At 33.1% G+C, this 10,996-nt stretch overlaps 1 protein-coding gene and 1 pseudogene across 1 annotated transcript; both read right to left on the bottom strand.

Annotated features, from left to right (window-relative positions):
- Positions 1–631: 631 nt before the first annotated feature.
- Positions 632–5,541, bottom strand: LOC114754144 (glucan endo-1,3-beta-glucosidase-like; annotated as a pseudogene).
- A 666-nt stretch (positions 5,542–6,207) lies between these two features.
- Positions 6,208–7,875, bottom strand: LOC114754125 (glucan endo-1,3-beta-glucosidase-like). Its single transcript, XM_028942868.1, has 2 exons — positions 7,773–7,875; positions 6,208–7,304 (listed from the first exon to the last, which is right to left on the bottom strand). The coding sequence occupies exons 1-2, from the start codon at positions 7,828–7,830 to the stop codon at positions 6,373–6,375; spliced, it is 990 nt and encodes a 329-aa protein (XP_028798701.1). The 5' UTR covers positions 7,831–7,875; the 3' UTR covers positions 6,208–6,372.
- Positions 7,876–10,996: the final 3,121 nt, after the last annotated feature.

The following is a 10,996-nucleotide window of genomic DNA, read 5'->3' as shown; positions in this document are numbered from 1 at the left end:
ATATTTATTATACATATTTATATTTGTTATTAAAAATTTGTGACATGGTGATGATGTGAACAAGGGCACAACGTGACCTCATGGGATGGAGAAGAGGAGGCGAGGTGGTGGTCAGTGATGACATGGTGGCTCACAAAAAGATAGATACATGGGAATGACATGGACGAGGGCAGGACGTGGCGTTGTGGGATGAAGAGGAGGAGGTGATGAGGTGGTGGTCTGGTCAGTGATGACGTGGTGGCTCACAATGATGGACACGTGACAATGTTGCCAATGAGGAAGTGACATGGCGACATAAGAGAGAGAGGAGGAGGAGGTGAGGTGGCAGCTGGTGATGAAATGACGGTCACTGACATGACACGTAGTGGACACGTGGTGGCAATCAGCTGTTGTCACTTGGTATTTTAAATTTACAAAATAAAAAAAATTAATGACAAATTAGTGACGGAAATTTCTATCACCATGTCACTATTTCGTGACAAAATTTATGTCAGATATCCGTCACTAATTAGTCACAGAATTGGTGATGGAATTTTATTCCATTACTAAATAATTAGTAATGGTGGAATTAGCAATGGAAAAAATTCCGTCACTAACTAAATTCCATTCCTAATCTATCTCTAATCTATTACTAATTTTGATTAATGATGAAAATTTTGTCACTAAATTCCGTTAATTTGATGACACTAGGCCCTTTATCTCCTCCAGCCGAAGGCCACCCACTTTCAGATACAACAACCTGCAGATTTAGTGCTCCTATCTTCTCAAGAGCATAATATATAGAATCCAACATTGCATCAAACAGGTTTTGATGTCCTATTTCATTTGTCCCTTGTTGTCTGAACAAAGCATAGTCAAGAGGACTATTTGGGTCTCTATAGGCAAAATAAGGATACACCTTAGCAAAAAGTGGCGCTCCATTATTGACAAGGAAGTTAACAGTTGGCTTAATGAATGGACTTGCTGTGCCACTAAACTTACCATTCCTGGGAGGGTAAGTGTTTTCAAGTAGATCCATTTTTATTGCTGTAGAGACCTTAACTTTGCCTTGCAAATTTGCCGCGGAAATTGCCTTCTGAATGTTTTGCATTCCACGTAGAATATATTTTGCTTCTGTGTCCTAAGGATTAATCTTATTTCCAACAGCAATGTACTTGATGTTCGCATCTGGGTAGGCTACTACAAATTTTTTAACCCAACATTGGCATATGCAGGATCAGATAGTGAGGAAAGCATTTCCTTAGCCGCATCAAGTAACACTTCTATGTTTGAACCTCTTAGGGCTTGAAGGGCTTGTTCATCTGGGTAGTATATTTGCATCCTTCCAATGCCATTGGATTTGTATAAACCTATCACTTCTTGTCTGCATAGAGACTGATTGTCTAGAATTATATAAAGCTGTGGAGAAATGCTCTTCTGACTGTATAGAATGGCAATGTGGGGATGTTTTTGTCAGACATACTTCAAATGCCCCAACGTAGGCCTCGCATTAATCTCTCTCTGATGTCAAGGAATAGAAATAATGCTGCGGACTACTCTTCTAGTCCTATTTATAGGATAAAGAGAAAAGATATTTTTTAGTCATATTTATAGGACACTGAAAGAAATTTATATAAATGTATAATTTTACCCCTTATTTATTATTATGTTAACTTTGTTTATATAAGATATAATGTATATTAAATAGAGATAAAATTAAAAAATTTGTTAAATTTTAAATGAGAGTTAATGGAGTTTAAAATTTTTTTTTTGATTTGTATAAAATATACTGAAAGTGAGTTATAAATAGGACTAGAAGAATACCTGGCAGCTTGTGCAAAGAATGAGACGGTATGCAATGAAGTCTGGTTTTCAGCAAATTTTGGGCTCTGATACTTTAAATTCAGTTGTTAAGCATTGTAATGTTAATCTGTCTTGGACTGGCTCCATGGACTGAGTTGGTGTAGGCTGATTTTTTTGGGCTTGTTATGCATGTAATTCGCTCTTGATTCATTCAATAATACGTACTTTTGTTAAAAAAAATTATAATTGATTTGTAACTCATCTTCTAATTAATATTTGCAATTATTTTCCAATACTTTAAAACTATATAATCTTTTAAAATTTACAAAAAGTTCATAATTTACAACTGATTCGTAATTTATCCTTCAAGATTTACAAGTAAGCTTTCAAGATTTGCATCTAAGCTTTTGAAATTCATAAATGTGATATGCTTTGCCAGCTGCACGAGTGCATTTTTGTTGATTTATTTTTTAAAAAAATGGTTTTTCTTCATATTTCATAAATTGGCGGTCCTTGAATGTAATTAATTTCCCAAAACGATATCTAAATTTCATCTTTCCTTTCAATATTTAATGACCAATACTCTTAGGTCCCGTTTGGTACGAAGCATTGAAAATGAGGGATAGGGATTGTGATTGCCATTGAAAAAAATCATCAAAATAGTATTTAGCATGAGTAATTGTTTGTTACATGGATTAGGCAAACCCATAGATATGGGATTAGGGAATACCACTTCTCCTATGGTATTCCCCAATCCCACATACATGAGTTTGGCTAATCTCATATAACAAGCAATTTTTTATACTCAACATTCTTTTAATAGATTTTCTCAGTCCCAATCCCAATCCTAATTCCTAATTTTTAATACTTCTTACCAAACGCAACTTTAAGTCCGTCAAATATCACTACAGCTCAAAGGAATTCATTCTTCATCTGCAAGTAGGCCACAGGAAAGGAAACGTATCAAGTTGTTAAGAAAAAGACACTACGGATCCATTTGGTATGAGAGAAAATGAAAGAAGGGAAAGGGAGCGAAAATTTGAATAAACTCGATCTAAAAAATTAAAAAAGGGGTCTTACTCCTTTATATTACTTCTTCTCTTTATTAAAATTTAAAAACCCACTTCTTTGATTTTTCAAACATAGCTCATTAAAATTTTCTTTTCCCCTTCCCTCCCCTGCATTGTCCTCATATCAAACAGTACCTAATAGTCACAACTTAAAGTAAATAATACGGCGGGCTCTTACTTTGTTTCCTTCTCACAATTTGTGTGTAGATCTAAAATAATTTCTTGGATGCATTCTATTCTGCAATTATGATTCACGGCCCTCTATAAATCACAGAATTTTTGAAGAAAAATCATCAAAATATGCACTGCCTCTAGTTCTTATTATAAGACCCCTTCTAGAAAAAAATTTTTAGTCTTTTTTATAGTAACCTATGATAGTTTCAATGAGTATTTAAATTTTTTTATATATATGTCTATATTTAATAATGGCAGTGAGAGAGTAGAAATTAATACAATGTTAGAATTTAGTATAGTTAATGAGTTGAAAATCATTCAAATTTTATGACAAATTTAATATTTTTAACTATTTTTATTAGTATGTGTAAATTAGTTAGCAATCTCTTATAATATAATAAGAATCAAAGAGAGTATGAGTCCTAAAATAACTTTATCTTTATTTTAAGTTAAGAAAAGAAAAAAGTATTGGACTTTAATACTTTTGTTTAGTTTTTACTGATTTTTTTATACATTTTTCTCATAAATTCTTTTTCATCTTTTTAAATGAAAAAAGAGAGAAATTAATATTTAAATTTTAGTCTATCATGTTTTAAAAGATGAGTAAAAACTTAAAAATAATTTTAAAAAAATACAAATACAAATCTCTGTAATTTCTAGACAGCACGGGGTGGATGTGGCAAAGTGGATAAGCGAAAAATTCTCCGTAGACTCTAAATAACCGAGTTCTACAAACTTCTAATTAAAAAATATAAACATATGACAAAACGGTAGGCGCTCAAATAGTCGCCATGCTCGTCCTTGAGAGAATAACTAGGATCTTCTTCCCGTGCGTTGCACGGATGGTTGGTTGTTATGCATGTCATGTTTTTGCAGGTCATGTATTGTTATGCTTGTTTTAATTGTAAGTTATATACGAGATGAGGATGGTTATCTACTTGCACGGATGGCAACAATAGCTCATATATCTTTACTGTCGTCAATATCTTTGATGTCGTCCTACGCAATGCTAGCCATAATATGATGATGATCTTCTCGTCACCCATTGAAGAAGGAAAGCACAATTGGTAAAATGTAAGCAAATCTAAAGCTGAAGTGGAGCTTAGGAAAATGAGATTATTACCATATGTTGAATGTGAAGTTAACAAAACTGAACTATCAGGTATATGGTACAGTATTTAAACAGGGTGAGATGAATGTCAATGAGCACTAAATAAAAATAGTTGTAAACTAATTATCAATTATCAATTATTAATTAATTAATAATAATTAAGTTATTAATATACTGTTTACATAACGTACTAATTGAATTGAATTAAATTATTTCGTACGTCTTGTGTATTCAAGGGGGAAGCTACAATTATTCTACCCAGCTGTTACAATTGAGAAGGGCCTAAATTTTAAGAGTCATTAAACCAACAGTTAAATTATGAACGGGTGACGTTGAATAGCCAATCTAAGAGTCATACATCTGATTGATTATGAATGGGTAAAATTATAAATGGATGAAATTGAATAGCTACGTACGACAATAAATTAATGATTGATTATTAACAATAATGGTGTGATAAAAATTTTGAATCTGAAATACAAACCAAAATCCATAAAAGACCAAAATCAAAAAGATCAAATTAAGTTGCTAGGATCAAGACCAAAACGATTCAAAATCAAAATTGAAATCAATCATCAATTGTTTGACTCATAATTTTGTTTTGAAAGATTCAAAATCAAAATTGAAATCAATCATCAATTGTTTGACTCATAATTTTGTTTTGAAAGATTCAAAATCAAAATCGGGATGTTTAAGTCATACTTTTCTTTTTCCCCTCAAACATTCCAAAGATGACCGCACATCACATGAGAAGTCAAGTGGACCAAATGCTAATCCCAAAAACCATATGGAATGCATTGATCGTTGGGCATTGGAATCAAGAGCCAAAAAAGTGAAAAACATGGCCGTGATTTGGGGATTACAGTTTCTGGATAACATATTTAATTTTTTAACTGCAATGTTTTGCTAGCAGACCAAGTTCGTTCTGCAAGACCCAACTTACAAAGACTGAATCGAGTGGGAGTTCACAGAGAATGTGTTGAACGGTAATCGATCCAGGGCCGTGTCTTCTCCGAGAGACGGTGACACCAGTGCAGTTTCCAAACTGTTAGATAAGCGAGAGAGTCGGTTGGGACAACAACGATCTTGCAAACACAAGGTGGATATAGAAGCCGCACATGAATTTTTTCTGGATTTGGAGAAAGATGAAGCTTTGGCAGATCAAACATGGCAGGTGATAAGGCTAAGGTGGAGAAGCGAAGGAACACGCAGACTGAACCTGCAGGTGGAGACAACGGTGGGTAAGAAGACCGAGGTGGAGTGCGGGCGCACATGCACTGATGCACAGCTTGGAGACGGTGGGGGAAAAGCAGAGTACTTGCTGGGAGACGAAGGAGTGATCCTGGCAGGCCAATATTGCGTTAACCGAAGCCCATTAAAATGTGGATTATACACCCGACCCATCTACAGCTAATCGGGCATTACGAGATTTCATAAGGAAAGTAGATAGATAGATAAAAGAAAATCAATCATTTAATGACTTTGACCGTGACAGATGTATTTTTAACAACTTTCACATCTCATTCACGGAGCCTTTTTGTCAGAGTTTAATTTCTTTATATTTTTTATTTAGTTGAAACTTGAACTAATTAAATTTTGCTATTTTTAATTTTAACTAAAGCCGGTATTTCAAAGATAAATGTCAGTAAGATCACTATATTTAAATGATCAAAATAAAAGGGGAAAAACATCCATAATTCATTAAACTTTGCAAAAGAACGATCTCTCTCTCTCTCTCTCTATATATATATATATATATCTTAGAATGTGAAACGAATCCAAATCTCCAAAAGCACAGTTAGTCAATAAACTTTGCAAGGCAATGATAAATTAAATAAATTTCCTTCTCGTAAATGGCGGATCAAAACTTTTTGGCTATTGATTAGAACAGTTAATTACTTGGACATTTCACGAGGGATGACCAAATAAATTTCCTTTAAGTTGACTCTTAAACTTTCCTCTAAATTGAGCTAAAGTAAACATAAAACAAAGCCAAAATTCATTTTTTTATCAAACATTTGCAGCCAAAGATAAACTAACTAGGAATGCAAAAAGAACATTGCACACAAGTTTTATTAGAGCTTCTGTAACTAAGAAAATGTTTTATTAGAATTAACTCTGAACATTGAAAACTCGATACATTAATCAAAAAGAAACATGAGCATGCTCATGGCACGCTTATTCCAAGCAAAACAAAGAGTACAAATTATTATTCTTCTTCCTTTCTTAGCAGTATTAATTAAAACTAATTCCATATTTGGGCGACTTGTCAGGAGTGAACAAACCAAAATGCTTCTCACTTTCTGCACCTTGCTTTTGGTTTTCATCAAACATGGCAAACAAGTAAGTCTCAATAGGCCCATTACGTTTTGGAGTCCCAACCTGGACGTGCTTAATCAAATTCTGATAGTACGTACGTGCATTATCAACACTAGGCCCTTTATCTCCTCCAGCCGAAGGCCACCCACTTTCAGACACAACAACCTGCAAATTTTGTGCTCCTATCTTCTCAAGAGCAAAATAGATCGAATCCAACATTGCATCAAACAGGTTTTGATAACCTTGGTCATTTCCTTGTTGTCTGAACAAGGCAAAGTCAAGAGGAATGTTGCTATTTGGATCACTGTAGGCAAAATAGGGATACACATTAGCGAGAAGTGGTGATCCATTGTTGACAAGGAAATCGATGATGGGCTTTATGTATGGAGTTGCAGGATCCTTAAACTTGCCATTATTGGGTGGGGAAGTGTTTTCAAGTAGATCCATTTTTATTGCTGTAGAGACCTTAACTTTGCCTTGCAAATTTGCTGCAGAAATTGCATTCTGAATGTTTTGGATTCCAGGTAGAATATACTTTGCTTCTACGTCACTAGGACTAATCTCATTTCCCACAGCAATGTACTTGATTTTCACATCTGAGTAGGATACTACAAATTTTCTCACCCACTCATTGGCTGATGCAGGATCAGAGAGTGAGGAAAGCGTTTCCTTAGCCACATCAAGCAACACTTCAATGTTTGAACCTCTTAGGGCTTGAAGGGCTTGTTCATCTGGAAAGTACATGCGCATCCCTCCAATGCCACTGGATTTGTATAAGTCTATCACTTCTTGCCTGCTTGGCAGATGATCTCCATTTACGCCATAACACACTCCAATGGATTTCACAGCTGCATATAATATATAGAACATATTAAACTGGTAATTCTCAAATTGTAAAGGGTCATAAGAGTTGAAAAAAAATAATCTTGAATATAGATTTTCTATTAAAATTTTCATTCTCCTAACATATGTGATGTATCGAATATGGGTGAAAACAAAAAAAAAAAATCAATGAGAACGTCAATATCCCATATGTTATATATTCTTTTAATGAATGCCTCAACCGCTTTTGAACATTTGATAGTTCTGTAAGAGAAATATTTAGCCAGGTCTAACAATGACCTTTCTATAAGTTAGGACAGAATGGTGATTAAGTATAGTGCCGTGACAGAAAATGTTGTTTTGGTACGTAAGAATAAAGGTCCAAAAAATAGATTCCAGGAAATACTTGAATAGAAGTTGTTAGAATATATGCATCAATATATGATAGAGAGAGAGTGATAGATGAAGAGAAGAGAGAGAGAGAGAGAACAGACCTGTAAATTGCAGTGCAATGGACGATAGTATTAGAAGAAGCAGTACTATGGAAGACATGATTTTGCTTAACTTTCGTATTCCTTAGAAAGTTATTTATGGTATATTTTGTGCACTTCAAGGCAGCATTTATATATATAGCGAATAGAGTTTGGCAAGTCACACTTCAATTAATGGCAAAGTCTAAACTATATACCCGTCAATCACGTCTCAAGTGTGGCATTTCATTTTGAATTCCCTCAACTATACGTTTATGAATTCATTGTTCTTCTGCAACTAGCGAGGCTGCTTGACGGAGGAAGAGGTCAAAGTCAGTGATGAGTGGTGAATTTCTTTGTTTTCTTCCTCCCAAGTTGCATGCATAATAAATAAATTGTTGGTTGTCCTCTATTCGGCAATTGCAAACTAGGAGCAAGGTATTAGAAATATCTATATTGATTCATTGTTTAATAGTAGTTAAACATAGGGACTGGGGTTGAGCAGTGGTTGAAATGATAGTGATTAAATTAATATATTTTAATTATATATTAACTATTTTGAATAATAAATATAAAAAAAATAGTAAAAATTGATTTCGAGCAAAAAGGCTACAAGACTGAAATATATAGAGTAAAAATAATTAATAAATATATCAACTAGTCGAACTTTTTAAATTATCAATAATAAAATAAAAATTTTTAAATTTAACACTAAAAAATGTCAACAGCTAAAATATTTATTTTTAAGGAAAAGAAATCCTTATGCTTTTTTAATGATTTCTTCATTTTGGCATTTTGACAGTTGTTTGTGATTTAATTACAAGGGCACGATGATAAGCTCAATATTGGTTTCTACTTTCCCTAGTATAAGAAAAAGAACTTATACTGGTTTCCCAAAAATAAAATACCATTCAATTCAGTTCAAAATATAGAATAAACTTTATCCATTTATATTTATTAAAAAATTAGTTAAAATAAATTTAACAATAAATATGTAAAGCATGTATTTTTTTTTAAATATGTCCTTATTAATAAAGAAAATAAGTAAAAGATGCAATAAATGAATTAAAGAAAAAAGAGAATATATGTTAGAGGTAAAGTTAAAAAAACTCATTAAATGTTTAAACAGAAAATGAATGTTATCTTATAAAAAAAAAACCCTCCAATAAAATTTATCTTATATTTCAAACCGGAGGAAATATATATAAAGAACTTCTACCACTTTAAGAACAACATTGGACGTATCCAAAAAGTCATTTCATACACGCTTGTGTGACAAGAAAAAAAAAAAGTCTTCTTCTGTCTTCTCAGTATGAGATCTACTTTAATTTTTGAAGAACTCGGAAATTTCCATTTCTTGCAGAAGATCATATTATATACTTTACAGGCGAATTCAATGTAAAGCGTATAAATTTTTGAGTGATTGGCGGCGCTAAATTTCTTCGCTAATTGAGCTGTCCCTTCCAAATCTTGAAGTTTCTTATACGTTTCAGTAGGAATGACCAATTTATTTTTCTCTTCCACTATGACAAGGACTGATTGCCTCCCTCCTACCCTTAATATAAAAACTAGATAACTAATTTAGAGATATTTAAAAAATTAGTTAATTTAGTTATTTGTAATGTGTATTGGCCTTTCTAGACTATCTTATTTAATTATATGCATTGTATTTTCAGTACGAATCCTTTGCAGTCAATGGAGATCTTTTGGGGAAAAAAGTTACAAATTTAAGAGATAAAATAGATTAAAATCTTATATTCAGGACTAAATTCAATTTTCAACTAGCTCTTATATTAAGAATATGAGGTATTACATTATAAATCTTTTAATGCTTGTCGCAAAAATTTAGAAGAATATTTGAGGGAAACTTCGTCTAAAAAGGACTAAAGAGGGGAAAGACCCAAAACGCACGTTTTGGGTAGGTTGGATTCTCTCCACTTTCCATGCTAACCATTAGATTAAAATATAAATAGTCCAGATTTCATATTTTATAAAATTATTAAAAAGATGTTAAATTTTAATAAAATAAATAAATAAAATTAAACTAACTAAATTTAGCCATGGTAATTTTAAACAATGATAAAAAATATTTTATAAAATTATTTTATGAAATATGAAATTTGGAGCACTCAAACTTTAATGATGAAAATAGAGGTGAAGAGAATTGGAGAGAAACTAAAATCCCACTTGGGACCAACGGAGTTGGGGCTAGCGAAATGGATTAATTCCTCACAACATGAAAAATCAAGATTCGAATCTCTACTGCATTAGATGCCTACATTTAGTATTTGACAATACCTTAAATAGGATTACTTCTAATAGGAGACTGCTTATACTTTAGGGGGGAAAATCCCATTTGGGGGTCAGCCAAGAGATGATATTTTGATTGATCAACACCTACCAAACTTATCAATGGGATTGAGTCTAACAAAACGGAATGGTCTCTTACAATGTGACAAACTAATGTTCAAATTTTTATTGGGAAAGATGTCCACATTTAATACCCTACAATGTCTCGAATAAGACTCTCTCTAATGGGAGGATATTTATGCAAAGAAAAACAACCAAACTCAAACTAACATCATCATCGCCATTTTGCCAGCTGGCTTTCGCTCGAACTAACAGGGATTACACCGTTGAGATTCAAGCCCAGATTTCTCTCTCTATCTCACCCAATCTCTCTCCATCTCGCAACATCCCTCAGCATCCTAATTCATCTATCACATTTTCTTCTCGATTTCTCTTCTTTCATAGTTGTGTTGATGGCTTGGTTCTTGGATGTAGCTTGGCGAACTGTACTGAGAACCATGACCAGCTAAATCTTCCAGCCCTCTTCGGAGTTTAGACTGAAGCTCGAGCCTCTGCTATAAAAGGGAATCCTTTAGTTTATCTTCTATTCCTTGATATATGTTTCACAATTAGTTGTCTAGGTTATATATAGATGATTAGTTTGTGACTCTAAAGGAAAATTTGTGATTTCATATATGAAACGGTTGATGAACATTTGATTTAGACTTGTGATGTATTAGAATTGTGGCTGAGCTTTTATTATTTTTGTAGATTCCATCGTGCATTTTATTTTCGGTGGAATTTATTTTTATGATTGAGTTTACTGGAACAGAGCAACACATTATTTAATGCTGCTGGGATATGAATTTGAATGCATCGCTTTGTCTAATCAAGCCAAGGAATTGAGCATGTGGTGCTATTGATTTGTTGTAGTATTACAGGAAGTTTAGAGCAGTAAA

The sequence above is a fragment of the Neltuma alba genome, unplaced genomic scaffold, assembly GCF_004799145.2.
Source record: "Neltuma alba isolate B1F8T4 unplaced genomic scaffold, ASM479914v2 tig00010087_pilon, whole genome shotgun sequence".
NCBI classification, from domain to species: Eukaryota; Viridiplantae; Streptophyta; class Magnoliopsida; order Fabales; family Fabaceae; genus Neltuma; species Neltuma alba.
This window is presented reverse-complemented; position numbering and strand designations above follow the sequence as displayed.